Raw genomic sequence first — 18,117 nt, 5'->3', positions numbered from 1 at the left:
GTTTCTTCCAGTCCAGCGTTTCTCATGATGTACTCTGCATATAAGTTAAATAAGCAGGGTGACAACATACAGCCTTGATGTACTCCTTTTCCTATTTGGAACCAGTCTGTTGTTCCACGTCCAGTTCTAACTGTTGCTTCCAGACCTGCATACAGATTTCTAAAGAGGCAGATCATGTGGTCTGGTATCCCATCTCTTTCAGAATTTTCCACAGTTTATCGTGATCCACACTGTCAAAGGTTTTGGCATAGTCAATAAAGCAGAAACAGATGTTTTTCTGGAACTCTCTTGCTTTTTCCATGATCCAGAGGATGTTGGCAATTTGATCTCTGGTTCCTCTGCCTTTCCTAAAACCAGCTTGAACATCAGGAAGTTCACGGTTCACGTATTGCTGAAGCCTGGCTCGGAGAATTTTGAGCATTACTTTATTAGCGTGTGAGATGAGTGCAATTGTGCGGTAGTTTGAGCATTCTTTGTCACTGCCTTTCTTAGGGATTGGAATGAAAACTGACCTTTTCCAGTCCTGTGGCCACTGCTGAGTTTTCCAAATTTGTTGGCATGCACTTTCACAGCACCTCTTTTAGGATTTGGAATAGCTCAACTGGAATTCCATCACCTCCACTAGCTTTGTTCGTAATGATGCTTCCTAAGGCCCACTTGACTTCACATTCCAGGATGTCTGGCTCTAGGTAAGTGATCACACCATCGTGATTATCTGGGTCGTGAAGATCTTTTTTTGTACAGTTCTTCTGTGTATTCTTGCCACCTCTTCTTAATATCTTCTGCTTCTGTTAGGTCCATACCATTTCTGTCCTTTATCGAGCCCATCTTTGCATGAAATGTTCCCTTGGCATCTCTAATTTCCTTGAAGAGATCTCTAGTCTTTCCCATTCTATTGTTTTCCTCTACTTCTTTGCACTGATCATTGAGGAAGGCTTTCTTATCTCTCCTTGCTATTCTTTGGAACTCTGCATTCAAATGGTATATCTTTCCCTTTCTCCTTTGTTTTTTGCTTCTTTTCACAGCTGTTTGTAAGGCCTCCTCAGAGAGCCATATTGCTTTTTTGCATTTCTTTTTCTTTCTTCTGTAGAACGTCACTAACCTCCTTCAATAGTAAGGAGTGGTGGGTGGCGGCTGCATGACGCTGGAGCAGTGAGCAGCCAAGAGGAGATACGCGACGTCTAAGGTCAGGACCGGGGGCCGTGAGGAGATACCCCACGTCCAGGGTCAGAGAAACCCCAGTAAGATGGTAGTCACTGGGTGAAGACATCAGATGGCAGACAGACAGAAACCACAATCACAGAAAACTAACCAATCCAATCACATGAACCACACCCTTGTCTAACTCAATGAAACTATGAGCCATGCCGCATAGGGCCACCCAAGACAGATGGGTCATGGTGGAGAGTTCTGACAAAATGTGGTCCCCCGGAGAAAGGAATGGCAAACCACTTCCGTATTCTTGCCTCGAGAACCCCATGAACAGCATGAAAAAGCAAAAAGATAGGACACTGAAAAATGAACTCCCTAGGTCGGTAGGTGCCCAACATGCTACTGGAGATCATCGGAGAAATAACTCCAGAAAGAAAGAAGAGACGGAGCCAAAGCAAAAACAACACCCAGTTGTGAATGTGACTGGTGATGGAAGCAAGGTCTGATGTTGTAAAGAGCAATATTGCATGGGAACCTGGAATGTTAGGTCCATGAATCAAGGCAAATTAGAAGTGGTCAAACAGGAGATGGCAAGAGTGAATGTCAACATTTTAGGAATCAGTGAACTAAAATGGACTGGAATGGGCGAATTTAACTCATATGACCATCATATCTATTACTATGGGCAAGAATCCCTTAGAAGAAATGGAGTAGCCCTCATAGTCAACAAAAGAGTCCGAAATGCAGTACTTGGATGCAATCTCAAAAACGACAGAATGATCTCTGTTCGTTTCCAAGGCAAACCATTCCACACCATGGTAATCCAAGTCTATGTCCCGACCAGTAATGCTGAAGAAGCTGAAGTTGAACGGTTCTATGAAGACCTACAAGACCTTTTAGAACTAACACCCAAAAAAGATGTCCTTTTCATTATAGGGGACTGGAATGCAAAAGCAGGAAGTCAAGAAACACCTGGAGTAACAGGCACAGTTGGTCTTGGAGTACAGAATGAAGCAGTGCAAACACTCATAGAGTTCTGCCAAGAGAACGCACTGGTTATAGCAAATATCCTCTCCAAGAACGTAAGAGATGACTCTACACGTGGACATCACCAGATGGTCAATACCGAAATCAGACTGATTATATTCTTTGCAGCCAAAGATGAGAAGCTCTATATAGTCAGCAAAAACAAGACCAGGAGCTGACTGTGGCTGAGACCATGAACTCCTTATTGCCAAATTCAGACTTAAATTGAAGAAAGTAGGGAAAACCACTAGACCATTCAGGTATGACCTAAATCAAATCCCTTACTATGATACAGTGGAAATGGGAAATAGATTTAAGGGACTAGATCTGATGAAGTGCCTGATGAACTATACTTGATCAGCTTATACTTAAAAGTGAGTATTGTATCCTTATGTTACTCCATAAAGCACTACTGTGAAAAATTTTGATGGCAACCTAATTTCCTTTCCCTTAAAAGTCATATGTTTCTTTTTTCTAGGTGACAAAGCTTTTTTCTCTTTTTCTTTTTAAAGTCCATGAATTTTACTAGAACATACTAGAACATATTTTGATGTAAATATTCTTGGGTACATGGTATATTCTTTCAACATGGTTTCAATTTGTTTTATAACTTCAAAGTTTTCTTTAATTATAGTTTTCATATTTTTCTATTATTTTGCTTTGATTTCCTTTTTCAATAATGCCTATTATTTGTGTTGATTATCATTACTTTCACTTGAATCTTTTTTATCTTTTAAAATTTTATTTTCACCTTCTTTTTTCTTATGGTTAATTTGCTTTTGCCTTGCTACTAGGCTTCATTTCTGACATGATTTTGTCATTTACATCTAATTTTCTCTAGGTTCTGTCACCTATTCCTGAATTTTTGTAACTGATTATATGTTGTTTTTCATGCCTTATATCATTTTCTTAGTGCCTCTTTAGCTTATTCTGAAATAGGTTATAATTTTGATCTGTTTTGTGTGCATGTCTTTATTGCAAGCTTTTACTGTGTGTGTGTGTGCGCTAAGTTGCTTCAGTCATCTCTGACTCTTAGCGACCCTATTGACTGTAGCCCTCCAGGCTCCTTTGTCCATGGGATTCTCCAGGTAAGAATACTGAAGTGGGTTGTCCTGCCCACCTCCATGGGATTTTCCCAACCCAGGGATCGAACCTGGTCTCTAATGTCTCCACTGGCAGACAGGTTCTTCATCACTAGGGCCACCAGGGTTATTGTCTGTACAAATGTTATTTTGTTCCCCTTTCCCCCATAACTTTGCATACTATACACCCTTGACATTTTTCTATTGTTTATTTTTATGTAAATTTAATTTTTCCTGAACTTTTGGAAGAACAATGCATTTAGGAAAACTTTAAAGCTTCCTCTTCCGCTACTTTGGGATAGTATTAGAAATATGGTGGTTTGCTTGGTTTGTTTTCTAAGATTTCTTGACTCTGTAATTCTTCCTCACTTTTATCTTCACTTTCTTCTCTTATCTGTCTTGTCCCTTTCCTGATAAAATTTTATTTCACTCCTGGCAGTTTTTCTTTAGGGTAGGCTGTGCCTTAGAATAGTGCCTTGGCAAGTCAGTTTTGAAGGTTCACAGGAGTTAGTCTGCTCTTGCCATTTAAAACCCTTCAGTTACAGCTACTGCTACTAATAGGCTTGGAGAGTCTTAGTAAATATCCTGAAGTTCTGTTCTCAGGTTCATCAGATGCTACCCCATTTTTTTCTTCTTCCTCTTGCAGAGATGCCAGTATCAACAGGGTCTAGAGGTTACTGGTAGTCTGTCCCCACCTATTTTATCCTGGAATTCTTGGGGATACCCTGTCACACGGTTTTCTTGCAATTGTTTTATCAGTTTAAATTTTGCAATCTAGTATCTGTTTGTTTTTAAATACGTTTTCAGAGAAACCAAAAACTATGCCCTGTCATTACTACCATCATTTTACTAGAACCCACTCCTCCATCCAATCCCTTCCCCCAACTAGCTTTTGAACTACTGTGACTTACTTAGCACTACCATGTTTTAAGTACTGCTTGGGAGAGTAGCTGGTGATTGCTTTTGGAAAGACATCACTTTGATGATCACAGTTTTAAACCTATTATTAGTGTTCATGTCATAAAATTGCCTGAGAGCCATTATTTTTGTTCAGCAACAAAATTTCTCAAGATGGAGAAAATCCAAGAGCCTTACATCAAACCAAATTCTTTGCCAAAGAGTAGGGAGGTAAGACAATACTGAACAGATTGTGTATTATCAAGTTAGTCTGAATGTCTTAATTTAGAGAGAAAGTGACTGATACATGGCAGGTACTCAAATGTTTGTTGCACGAAGGATCCAGGAAAAATCTAAGTTAGTTGTCACTATTTTCATCCTCTTCTCTGAAAGAAATGTTTTCCTGTCTAACTCAAACTACATTTCAGATAAATTAAAGACAAACTACCATTCTGCAAGTTTTGGTAAGCTTTTCCTCATATACCAAATCTGATAGGAATCCGACAACAAAGAATACCTCCGGGAAGTTTAACCCTACCTTCCCACTATTAGTATTTTTTACAAAGAATAAACCATAATTTAAGAGACAGCATGATCGTGTTCACTGGATTATTTCCCCTCATATTAAACAATGCTATCATCACAACTAAGTCAATAAGCTATACAAATTTAAAAAATAATTTTTCCCCTGTAAAATATAAAATGGACAAGAGATCTACCAAAACCATTAAATAAACACAAGCAACAAACACTAGCCCCAAATTCTAGTTTATCTAATATATTGCTGTCGTTCAGTTGCTAAGTCGTGTCGGAATCTTTGCCCGTCTACTGCAGCACGCCAGGCTTTCCTGTCCTTCACCATCTCCCGGAGTTTGCTGGCTATTTTTTTGCCACAGTTCCAATACATGAACTACATTTTTGAAGCGTGCACATAAACTCTTTGCTGGGGTTATTATATACCGAATATGACGATTACAAGTATTAGTGCTCTTACAGTCTGCTCCTCTCTCCGTTCTCCCCCCTGCTCCTCTCCCTCTCTCCCCTTCTCTTTCTCTAACACACACACACACACACGCACATACACGCACAATGAAGCCTTCAAATAAGTGCCCTGGTCCGTCCAAATATATTTTTATTTCTTTCGGAACGGAGGATTGGTACGGTTCTTGGGGTAATAGAAAAAATGTACAGAAAGGCATCATAAATATGAACCATCAGCCACGTCAGAAAGTCTAGGCGTTGGGGGTGGGGCGGGATGCAGCCCGAGATAAGGGAAAGTAAACAGGGGTATCCAACGGCTGAGGCCGTTAGTAATGTTCGTGGGTGGGTCGGCTGGCTCTGGGTGAGGACCCGGGGGAGGCCCTAGGAGAACATCCACTCCGCTTCGAAACCTCTAGAAAGAAAAACGAAACCTGCAACTTCCTGGGAAGGAAGGGGAAGCACTCCCGAGAGCGTTGCTCCCCCGGACTTGATGTCGGAGTCACGCAGGCCCTGCCCCGGCAGGAGCTGTCAGAACCGCCGCATCCCCGCGGCTCTGCCCACAGGAGGGCGACCTGCGCGTTCGCTCCCACTCAGATCACCAGGGTGTCCTCAAATGTCCTGCTCCCCTCCCTTCGCCGCTCAGCCAGCTGACGACGAGCAGCAGGAGGCGGCTGGGAGCCCAGGTGCTAGGGTGGAGAGGGCCGCCGAGCCCCAGGCCCTCCGCCTTCTCAGCCGCTGCCCCCGTGCTCACCCACCTGATGCTCCTTCACCACTTCGCTGAGGCAGGGATATCGCTCCGAGATCCATCGGTAAAACTTGGGGACTCCCATTTCGGCCGTCAATATTAACTCCAGTCAGGGCCAAACGGAAACCAAACGCCCCGCCGGGGCCTACGCAGCCGCCTCCAGCCGTCGCTCCGCGGATGACAACATACCGCCCGCCCGACCATAGAGACCGGCCGCCAGGCCTAGAGCGGCCGGCTCCGAGGCCGCATCCCCGGGGCGGGGCTCTAGTCCCGGCCGAAAGGCCCGCCGCCGAGCTTCCTGGTGGGTTATACGAAAGAAACCCAAGGCGCGTTTCGATGTGCGTGTGAAATTCAATTCTGAAAATGTCAGTTGATGGAGCGGTTCTCTATCAGTGGATTTGTAAGTGGTGTGGAAACCCCATGAGACGACTGTAAGAATCCTGGCTCTTTCTGTCTCCTGGGATTACAAATCTCAGTGGTTTTCAACACGAATTTGTAAAGGTCTGATGATTTATTTGGTTTACTTTGTGAGCGTTAATTTTTCGAGGTTATGACGGTTTCTTTTCAAAACTTTCTTCTTCCAAATTACTTGCTTAAAATAATTTCCCAACACCCCTCCATCCAACTTACTCTACAACTGTTTACATTATGACTTTCCTTGAATAGGAAAGTACATGTTTAGTTTTCACATTTATACTTCTTGGGTTACCCCCATCACACTTAAACTGTACAAAAGGCAGAATTCTGTAAGGTGAACTTAAGTGAAATTACCATTTATTTGCATATAATCTCATTGCTTTGTAATTACTATGAATTATTTTAAATCTTCTGTAATAAAACATACCCCCAAATTTATTATTAAAATTGTTTAGGTTTTAAAACCTCATGAAATGTTACGTACTGCTTTTCCCCCAAACTACAGGATTCTGCATTCTGGTGCACTTTTAGTATGGTAGCATCTTTAAAAATTACAGAATGTTTATACAGTTTTCATATTCATGCTAATTGGCTAACTTTTCTCTCCCTATCATATTTTCAACCATACCAAAAAAAAGGGAGTTTTACTAAATGAAGTTAATAATGTGCTGTGTATGTTTTACATCTCTCTTACTAGACAATTCCCAGATGGCAGGGCAACTATTGTTAGCTTTGTGCACAAATATAGCACAGTGTTAACATAAAGAGTATTTATTCAATATAATTTTTTGTTCAAATGAATCCTTATGCTAGCACTTATAATCAGTGAAAATTGTGAAATGAAATTAGGCTGGCTTGTTTTTTGCAAATATCTTTTTAGAGCATAAAAACATAAAATATTCCATTTCTCTATAATACACAGTATATATTAAGAAAAGTTTATTTCATAACAACATATATTATTTTAAATATTATTAACAATCAGGGAGAAATACCAGTTACTCTGAGAATATAAACATATGTTTTACTTTGGAATTGAATAGATAACAACCACAGATTAATGCACCAAATGCATTAAATTTAGATTATTAACATATTCTTTAAAGTAATTCCATTTTACATATATGGGGTCCAACCAAGGTACATCTGGCATAGCAAGTTTTCATCAGTAGCTTCTTGTATAAGGTAATGCACGTGTCCTTCGATAGATAATGGCAGCCCTGTCACTCTATTTCGGGTCTTGATTACACCTCGTAGTCGCTGCTCGATGTCAAGAACATGAGTCTTGGCCTAAAAAGAAATGGAAGATCATAAGAACTAAGGTCCCAGTGACATGTGGATGTATGTTTATAAACTGGAATTACTGACTTTCTGTTATTTAACAAATATTAATGCCATTTTACTGACCCTTACCCCTTTTGTTAAGAGCAAATACAGACAAAAGAGAGAAGAAACAAATATGATAACTTGAGATACTGATCTTAAAACTTGCAATGTTGACCTAACATCAACTGCGTGGAAGTTTTTCAGGACTAAGTGAAATATCAAGAATCTCTTCCACATTAGAAGTCTAGAAAAATAATTAATAAAAAAAAAAAATCTACCCTAAAAAGTGTTTAGGACATAAACATTTGAATATTAATATTCTAGGAATAGCAATAAAACTCTGATGCCTAATATCTTCCATTAGTTTATGCAAATGGGAATTCTACATGAGCACCTGGAATCCTACATATTTCTCTCAATCAAGATAGCATATCAGAATGCAAAAGTGAGAATGATGTTATTAGAATAACAATCCTCAACCTATTCTAACTTACTTAAAACAACTATCTGGAAAATTTGAGTCTTCAACCAATATAGTCAGCTCACTGCAGCCAATCATTCAACCAACAGTGGACTGAAAAAATTCAGGGAAAAACAATTCTAGAAAGTTCCAAAACAGAAAATTTGAATTTGGCACGTACCAGCAACTATTTACATAGCATTTACACTATATTTACAACTATTTACATGGTATTTACTTTGTATTAGGTACTATAAGTAATCTAGAGATGATTTAAAGTATATGGGATGATATACACAGGTTATATATACAATGCCATGTCATTTTATATAAGGGATTTGAGCAATCTGGGATTTTGGTATCCATTCCAAGGGGGTCCTGGAACCTATCTCCAATGGAAACCCAGGGAAAAGGGACTACTGTGTTAGTAGAGTGACTTCTACATATTGAAGCTGAGACCTGCTGCTCTATAAATTCAGGCAATTTGTGTTCACGTTTTTCCCACTCTTTATCATAATTGTGAATTGTTATGATTAAACAGGCATATCTTGAACTGTTTTTATTACATGAAGGATAATAGTGTTAACATTAGTAATGATGAGAAAACTTACGGCATTGTCCTGCTACATGGAGAACTAGATTTCAGAGTATTAAGTGGTCAGTCACTGACAGTATTTAGAATCAGTTTCCATTTGCAGAGAAATACAATATCAGTTCATATCAAGCTGCACCTTCTACTGACCTTTTCATTGACAACTTCCCCTGTTTCATTCAGTGCTGCTTTGGAATGCCCTTTCACTGGTTTACTCCATTCCACAAGAGGATCATGTAGAAAAGTCTTTAAGACACTAAAATGGAAACAAATATTATAATACAGTGTTATTTTTATAAAAAGAATTCTCATTAAAGTCAACACTTAGGTGAAGGTAACTGAAGGATGAGAAGCTAATCATAATACTTTACTAAACACATTACTACTGCTTCAGAAAATGCTATACTTTCTCTTTCAGAGAATTTGCCTTTGCCTACACGTAACCAATGTATTCTACCATAATGCCTGGTAGACAGCTCTTAAATTAAAAAAAGTGGGTAAGTAAGCTTTACATGTTCTTCTAAAAAACTACTTTCCACAACTAACATCATATTTAATGGTGAAAGACTGGCTTCTTTACCCCAAAGGTTAGGAACAAGACAAAGATGTAGATGTCTCCCCACGGCTATTTGATGTTGATCTAGCTAGGGCGATTAGGTAAGAAAAAGAAAAGGCACTGAGATTGGATTGGAAAGAAGAAGTAAAATTCTATTTACAGATGACCTGCTGTTATAGAGAGAAAAATCTTAAGGCATCTATAAAAATAACTATTACAACAAATAAATGGGTTCTGTAAGATTACAGGATATATGATCAATATATAAATTTAGTTATGTTTCTATACACTAGCAATGAACAAACATGAAATTAAGAAAAAAATTCATTTCAGAATAGCATTAAAAGGAATAAAATACTTAGGAACACATTTTTAAAAAGTTAACTACAAGATTTGCAAACTAAGAATTATAAAACATTGTTGAAAGAAATTTAAGAAGACTTAAATAAATAGCCCCCTGGAGAAGGAAATGGCAACCCACTCCAGTATTCTTGCCTGGAGAATCCCATGGATGGAGGAGCCTGGTGGGCTACAGTCCATGGGGTTGCAAAGAGTTGGACATGACTGAGCAACTTAACTAACTAAATAAATAAATAGAAAGACTTATCAACTTCATGGATCAGAAGACTTAATACTGTTAAGATGGCACTGCTCCCTAAATTGATTTACAGTGTCATTCCTATCAAAATTTAGGCTGGCCATTGCTGAAAATGACAATATGATCTTACAACGCATATGGAAATGCAATATACTTGTAACAGTTAAATAATCTCGGGAAAAAAAAAAGTTGGAGGATTCACATTTCCTGATTTCAAAATTTACTACAAATCTACAGTAATCAGGACAGTGTTGCTGTTGGCGTAAGGTTAGATATATAGATCAATGGAATAAAACTGAGAATCTAGAAATAAGCCTTTACATGTATGGTCAATTGATTTTCAACAGAAGTGTCAAGACAATTAAATAAGAGAAAAATAATCTTTTCAAAAATGGTGCTGAAACAACTGGATACACATATTTAAAATAATAAAGAGCCCAACTTCACTCTAGATGCACAAAATAACTAAAAATGATCAAAGATTTAAATAAGAGCTAAAACTGTAAAACACTAAGACATATATGTGACTCTTCATGACTTTGAATTATAGTTTCTTAGATATGACACCAAAATGTACAAATAACAACAAATGTAGATAAATTAGCCATCAAAGGTAAAACTGTTTTGCTTCAAAGGGCATCATCAAAAATTAATCAGCAATTCATATATCAGAGAAAATACTTACAAATCATATATTCATGAAGGTCTGTATCCAGAGTATTTAAAGAACTCTCACAACTCAAAGAAAGACTAATAATCCAATTCTAAAAATGGGCAAAGGATTTAAATAGACATTTGTCCAAAGAATATATACAGGTGACCAATAAATACATGAAAAGATGCTCAACATAACTGATCATTAGGGAAATGCAATCTGAAACAATGACATACAATTTCACACCCACCAACATTGTTACTGTTTAGTCGCTAAATTGTGTCTGACTCTTTTGTAGTCCCATGAACTATAACCGGCCAGGCTCCTCTGTCCATGGGATTTTCCAAGCAAGAATACTGGAGTAGGTTGCCATTTCCTTCTCCGGGGATCTTCCCGACCCAGGGATCAAACCTGTGTCTCCTGCATTGGCAGGCAGATTCTTTACCATTGAGCCATGTGGGAAGCCCCAAATAAAATAGACAATAACAAGTTCTGGTAAGGATGTGGAGAAATTAGAACCCTCAGACACTGCTAGTGGGACTATAATGTATTACATCTGCTTTTCAAAACAGTTTGAAAACTCCTCAAAATGTTAAGCTTAGAGTTAACTTATGATCCAGGATTCTACTCCTAGGTATAACCAAAAGAAAACATGTATCAACATGAAACTTGTACTCAGTGTTCACAGCCACACTATACACAATAGCCAAACCAATCCAAATGTCCATTAACTGATGAACTGATAAACAAAAGGTTGTATATCCATATAATAGAATATTATTTGGCAATAAAAAAGAATGAAGTACTGATACATGTTACAGCACAGATAAAACCTTAACATTATGCTAGTGAAAGATGACACACACGAAAGGTCACATTTTGTGTAATTCCATTTATATATGAAATATTCAGAATACACAAATCTATAGAGACAGAAGCAGTGACAGATTTTTTGGGTTCCCAAATCACTTCAGACAGTGACTGCAGCCATGAAATTAAAAGACGCTCCTTGGAAGGAAAGCTATGACACACCTAGACAGTGTATTAAAAAAGCAGAGACATCACTCTGCCCACAAAGGTCCTTATAGTCAAAGCTTTGTGTTTTTGAATAGTTATGTATAAATGTGAAAGTTGGACCATAAAAAAAGCTGAGCGCTGAAGAACTGATGCTTTCGATCTGTGGTGCTGGAGAAGCCTCTCGAGAGTCTCTTGGGTTGCAAGGAGATCAAACCAGTCCATCCTAAAGGAAATCAGTCCTGAATATCCATTGGAAGGACTGATGCTGAAGCTGAAGCTCCAATACTTTGGCCTGCTGCGAGGAGCCGACTCATTGGAAAAGACCCTGATGCTGGGAAAGACTGAGGGCAGAAGAGAAGGGGGCGGCAGAGGATGAGATGCGTAGAGAGCCTCACGGATTCAATGGACGGGAATTTGAGCAAACTCTAGGAGTTAGTGGAGGACGGGAGCCTGGCGTGCCATGGGCTTGCAAAGAGTAGCACATGACTTAGCAACTGAACAACAACAACAAATAGAGACAGAAAGAGATCAGTGGTTACCAGGAGATGGTGGGAGAGTAGAATTGGGGAGTGACTGCTAATTTCTTTTGGAAGTGATGAAAATATTTTATAATTAGATAGTGGTGATGGTCACACAGTCTTGTGAATATACTAAAACCACTGTAGTATATGTATTAAGACTGAATTTTTTGTTATGTAAAATATATCTTAATGAAAGGTATTATTAAAAAAAAACTTCAGTACAAAGTAGCTTCTGTATAAAGAAAACATACTTAAGAACCAATAGTCACATCCAAAGTTACTATTAAATTGTTTACAGAATATAAAGGATTACCTCATTAAAGGCTCTCTCTGATCTCGCATTAGTCTCATTGTAACTTCACAAGCTCTTCGAAAAAGACCTTCTGTTCCCATCGGACCCATCCCGTTAACCATATTATGAGTCAGGCGAAATGGAACAATTTCTGGGACCTCAAAGGTTTCTCCCTTAAAACAAGGCATTTCATTAAAAAGTAAAAATGCTGTAATTTTAAACTATGCAAAAAATTTGAAGCTTCATATTTGACTCTTTTAGCAAAGAGCAAACATTCTCTCAAAATATTTATATTTGCAGCTTACATTAGTGGCCTATATCATGAGTCATATGACTCCACCTCTGCTTTTGAGGAATTGAAACACAACTCCTTGGATAAGATCTAGAGAATGGGTGGATTCATCTTTCACTGAATTACTGAAGTGAATAGCATTATAGAGAAGTATTTATGATTTATTATTTAGCCTTATATTAACGGGGGTTCCCTGGTGGCTCAGACAGTAAAGAATGCAATGCAGGAGACCCGGGTTCAATCCCTGGGTTGGGAAGATCCCCTGGAGAAGGGAATGGCAACCCACTCCAGTATTCTTGCCTAGAGAATTCCATGGGCAGAGGAGCCTGGTCGGCCATAGTCTATGGAGTCGCAAAGAGTCAGACATGACTGAGCAGCTCACACACATACACACATCCCTGAGATAGGAAGTGTATGTAACATGTATTATGATGAAGTCCAGTTCATTTATTTTCTGCCATTCTCTAACCTGCCTTTCCTAGAATGTTTTCATCACTCTGGTCAGTTTCCCTAAGTTTCTCTCATGTATGACTCCCCTATACCAGTGATTTATCTCTGATTTGTTTTCTGTTGGGTCTGTGGCTTTTCGTGGTTTCTAAACAGCAGATGGCAACCCATAGAGAATCAGGATGAAGAAAATTAAACTGGGTTTAATTACCAGTTCACCTTTCAGGATCATAACATTGGAAAATTGGAGGGTGGGCTTAAGGAGAGTCCAACCTTCATTTATTACCAAACCCCAGTCTGGACCTACAGAATCTGAATTTCCTGGGATGTTTCCTAGGTATCTGCATTACAAAAAATTTCTTAGATGATTCTGATGTGCTGCCAGGTTTGGAAACAATCACATCAAATTACTGTCCCTTTAAAACTGAGTCTTAGTAAAATGAACTGTTCATTTAAGAGAACTATGAGTCAGAACTTGGATCTATACTTTTGGACTTAAAAAGTTCAGTGCTTTAGTTTAGTTTTACTGTATCACTCTTTTGAGTTCTCTCCAACCTAAGTTGCTTTACTGAGGGATATGGGATCCACTGACTAAAACCAGTTAACCAACTTGTAATGTCACTTAACTGAGACTGTAACTGCTACAAATTGTCTAGGAAGAACAGCTGTTGAGGAAAGGATATTAGGAGAAAACATACAATTACCTGTGGTAAGTCATATCACATACCTTATTGAAGAGACAGTTGAAATCCACATGTACACATTCACCAGTCAAAGAATCAAAGAGAATGTTTTCACCATGACGGTCTCCAAGGCCCAGGATATAACCGACCATTGACATAACTGCGGTGGAACGACAGTATGCTGATCTGCTACTGTACCTAAAGGAAATATAATGCCTATCAAATATCCTTGTATCATATGAGGCAACATACATATAAATATATTTTTTTTAAAAGCTAACCATAACAATATATTATATTCTTGGTAACTAACCATGATGTAGGATCAGGGAATGTTCTCAGAAACCACTCATGAAAAACAGGAGGATGCCTGGGCAGGAGAAATTCTTGGAATACTTTGAGTTTTTCAGACAAAGCTGCTGATTTTGGCAGCATACACTGCCGAAGTTCCTTCCCTGTCATATAAACTCCTGCAAGGTAAAGTGATTTCCATTAATCACACAAGCCAAATGGAAAAAGGGGCAATTTTCTTTTGGTGAAAATAGGACAGGAAAATATCTACTTTTAATCAAATTGTATTCAAATTATTTTATTCCATGGGTTATAATCTAATACTGTCACTGTTTATTTTGGTGCTTAAATTATTCGATGTTTGGCCAGTGGGAGAGTCTAATCCTAGTCTAACACTTTGGTTTCATTCTAGCTTTATCTTTCCTTTTCTTTCTCTAATAATGTAAAACTAGCTCTCATTAACCATAGTGTATTTATTTACTTACTCAAGTCTAGTTTACACATAAAGTAGTTTAAGAATTGCTAACCAATAACTCCTAAAAAATTACATTTTCATATACATGTTTGTAAGCTATCTCAAATCCTTTTGGAATAAATAAAAAGAATTAAAACACAAGGAAGGAAGGAAGGAAGAAATGTCTTAAGTACTTCTGCATATAGTACCTAGAAATTTTACTATGGCTTATACCCCTAAAATGTACAATGATATATGTTAATAATTATTATACCTATATTATATGTTTATACCGTAAGAATTAATTTTAGTACCCTTTTCTTTATATAGTTTGGTCAGAATAGGTCTCAAACCAGCAGTGTTGTTGACCCATTCAATAATCCCACATTCATCATTCAATGGAATAACTGCATATGTTCGAATATGAAGTTCTCTTCTACGAGATTCTGCATCTTTTCTTAAGCACTATTAAAAAAAAAAAAACAACACACACACTTAGAAGTTAAAAATTTCTAAATGTTATGTCAAATCTATCTAAAGATTTTTCTTTTCTTTTCAAAAGAATGTCAATTAAAGCTTACTATGTAGTACAGATGAATAATTCTTTAGAATGGTAGAGCAGGAAACTACTGGGACAGTATCCATAATTTATTACCAAATCATTAGAAATGCCTTTGGTAAGTACTTCTTTAAATTACTCACTATTAATATGACAACAATACAGTCTTCAAAAATATTATAATTATGACAAATAATGACAAAATAATCTTTAAAAATTGCTTCCAAGACATTCCTGAAACATTAAGTCCTTAGTCACAGAGAAGCTATTTAATTTTACCCAAAAGATGCATGATCAAAAAAATACGAGTTTTACGATATCCCCATATAGCCTCATTTGAAAAATCATCTAGCAGAGGAAAGCTTTTCACATCTCATCTGCTTAATCCTAAAATATACTAGGTAAGGATAAACAGTATGTTATTTAATTCTGGAACTGTATGAAATGAACAAACTATGCACAGATCTATAATTGTAACCTGTCAAATTCAAAAACACAAGCAACTGATCAAAAATACATTTTAAGTGTTAGGAATAAATAGGCTACACAAATGTCAGCAAAATAGTATGGCATGAGAATCACATAACAAGATCAGTAATATGGCCTCCTAGACCAACATAATGAGACTAGTTTTTCACCATCAGGCTATTTGACCATGTTAATGTGGGGGAATGGTAATGAAACAACTTAATTGGTAACAAAGCTGATTAAGATAAATTTATAAATGAAATCCAGGCCACTTGATACTCCCAACTAGAAAAACACTCAAGGAGCTTTGGAACAAACATACTGATAGTTTAATATCAGTAAATTAAGTACCAAGTTACTAAACAACATTTTAAATAAAGAATATTCCTTCCCTTCATAATACCTTTGAAATGGGTTTTTAATATGGAATTAGTTTTTAAACTACCTTTGGTTAAACTGAGCACAAATCATAATTCTTAAAAAAACAAAACAAAACTCATCTGCTGCTATATGTTTTCTATGTTAAGGGTCCATAACTTTTCCTGCTAATAAAAGAGGTACCAGTAAAATGTAGGAAGGGGATAGAAAGGAAGAATGAATAGCATATCAAAAAAAAGTAAGGTTTTCACAGTATGGTTTAATTTTTTACCAATATAAAAATAGATGCACTTATAAAAACCTGGCTAGAGAATAATTCAAAACACCAAAAGACCATACATTTATAATAACCTTTTAATGAGATTTTTCATACCATCTCTGAGACAGAAATCAAGCACTTACCAATAGCACTGGAAAAAAAAACCCCACTAATGATCACCTTTAAAAAGAGTGCTGGTAAAAATAGAACTAACATTTTTTCCTAGCACTGAAACATAAAACACAAATAAATCTGATAGAAAAAATACATTATAGATAATTTAAACATTACATAGAAAATATTTTCCTTTGTTAATATGTCTTTTACTTCTTTTTCTCAATATAACAAAAGTATCTTACTTTTAAAAAATTAAGTGAAACCAGAAAGTTCCACTTCAGGACACATATCCAAAATACTGACAGCAGGGACTCAAATAGATATCTATACACCTAGGTTCATGGCTGCATTATTCACAACAGTCAAAAGGCAGAAGCAATCCATGTGTCCACTGATGGGTGAATGGATAAATAAAATGTGGATTACACATTCAATTCTATATTATCCAACCTTATAAAGGAAAGAAATTCTGACATGCTGTATATAAATGAACTTGATGACATAATGCTAAGTGAAAAAGCCAGTAATAGGGGCTTCCCTGGTGGCTCAGATGATAAAGAATCCGCCTGCAATGCAGGAGACCTGGGTTCGATCCCTGGGTTGGGATGATCTCCTAGAGGAGGGCATGGCAACCCACTCTAGTATTCTTGCCTGGAGAATCCCCATGGACAGAGGTGCCTGGTGGGCTACAGTCCACAGGGTCACAAAGAGTTGGACACAACTGATTGAGCAAAAAGGACAAATACTATTTGACTCCACTTAAATGAGATATCTAGAGTACTTAAATTCATAGAGACATAAAGTAGAATGGTGGTTACCAGAGCCTGGGCGAGGACGGGAATAGGGAGTTTACTATTCAATAGATAACAGAGTTTCAGTTTGAGAAGATGAAAAAAGTTCTGGAGAAGGATGACTATACAACAATGTGAATGTACTTAATACCACTAAATTGAACTGAACACTTGAAAATGGTTAAGATGGTAAATTTTATGTAAGTATATTTTATCCTGATAAAATAAATTAAGTGAACATGGAAAAGGCAGTATAGCTCACTTCTTCAAGAGGGATCTACTTGCCCATATCTCATTAATAGTAATTATAGCAATTCTAAAATAAAAGCAAACTGTATCCAAACCTTATTAATCAAGGAATTGAATTCCATTAGTCTACAATCCTTTCTCAAGTCATCTTTTGGCTTACACATCATAATGTAGAACTTTCCATCAGATCCTTTTAAAGAGATCTTCTTTGGTTTCTGAAGAGAAGCAAGAATTTCTACCTAAAAGATGATGAGTTATATATAAATTAAGGTCAAATTTTTTGTTTAAATTTCTATGTGTATTATATTGTTATCTCATAAATAAAGGAAAATATAATAACCTGTATTATATAGAAAGTTGACGGTTTTATTAATTTATCTTTATCTATGATCTATGAAAAGAATGGTTACCCATAAGTAGAGACACATTTTCACCCATTAGACATAGCTATTGAAGTAAAAGGATTACTTTGTCAGCAATGTAAGTTCATAGTATCCAAATTTAGGCAGCCTCTTAAAGCAGCCACAATGTTTAAATGATTTTTGAAACATTTTCCTTAGGACTTTTCTGTAGAACCTAAGACAGTTTTTAAATGCCTTTAATGGTAACAAATCAGAAAGAAATGGTAAAAAATCAGATTGATTATATTCTTTGCAACCAAAGATGGAGAAGCTCTATAAAACAGCAAGAACAAGACTGGGAGCTGAGTGTGGCTCAGATCATGAACTCCTTATTGCCAAATTTAGACTCAAATTGAAGAAAGTAAGGAAAACCACTAGATCATTCAGGTATGACCTAAATCAAATTCCTAA

General features: G+C 37.1%; 2 protein-coding genes across 5 annotated transcripts in view; both read right to left on the bottom strand.

Annotated features, from left to right (window-relative positions):
* Positions 1 to 6,115, bottom strand: part of XRN1 (5'-3' exoribonuclease 1) — a 112,708-nt gene extending 106,593 nt beyond the window's left edge. For all 4 annotated transcript variants that reach the window (XM_010858157.1, XM_010858159.1, XM_010858158.1 and 1 more), the window contains exon 1: positions 5,894 to 6,115. In XM_010858157.1, the coding sequence (XP_010856459.1) occupies positions 5,894 to 5,968 (75 nt within the window). In that variant the 5' untranslated portion in view covers positions 5,969 to 6,115. The remainder of the gene's footprint in view (positions 1 to 5,893) is intronic.
* Positions 6,116 to 7,226: 1,111 nt separating this feature from the next.
* ATR (ATR serine/threonine kinase) overlaps positions 7,227 to 18,117 on the bottom strand; it is a 120,486-nt gene continuing 109,595 nt past the window's right edge. The window contains exons 41-47 of the mRNA XM_010858156.1: positions 17,401 to 17,544; positions 14,799 to 14,949; positions 14,053 to 14,209; positions 13,784 to 13,937; positions 12,339 to 12,490; positions 8,829 to 8,934; positions 7,227 to 7,590 (exon numbers count right to left, since the gene is read on the bottom strand). Of these exons, the coding sequence (XP_010856458.1) occupies positions 7,417 to 7,590; positions 8,829 to 8,934; positions 12,339 to 12,490; positions 13,784 to 13,937; positions 14,053 to 14,209; positions 14,799 to 14,949; positions 17,401 to 17,544 (1,038 nt within the window). The 3' untranslated portion in view covers positions 7,227 to 7,416. The remainder of the gene's footprint in view (positions 7,591 to 8,828; positions 8,935 to 12,338; positions 12,491 to 13,783; positions 13,938 to 14,052; positions 14,210 to 14,798; positions 14,950 to 17,400; positions 17,545 to 18,117) is intronic.

The sequence above is a fragment of the Bison bison genome, unplaced genomic scaffold (genome assembly GCF_000754665.1).
Source record: "Bison bison bison isolate TAMUID 2011002044 unplaced genomic scaffold, Bison_UMD1.0 scf7180017864384, whole genome shotgun sequence".
NCBI lineage: Eukaryota > Metazoa > Chordata > Mammalia > Artiodactyla > Bovidae > Bison > Bison bison.
The sequence above is the reverse complement of the archived record's forward strand: the minus strand, read 5'-3'. Positions and strand labels throughout refer to the sequence as shown.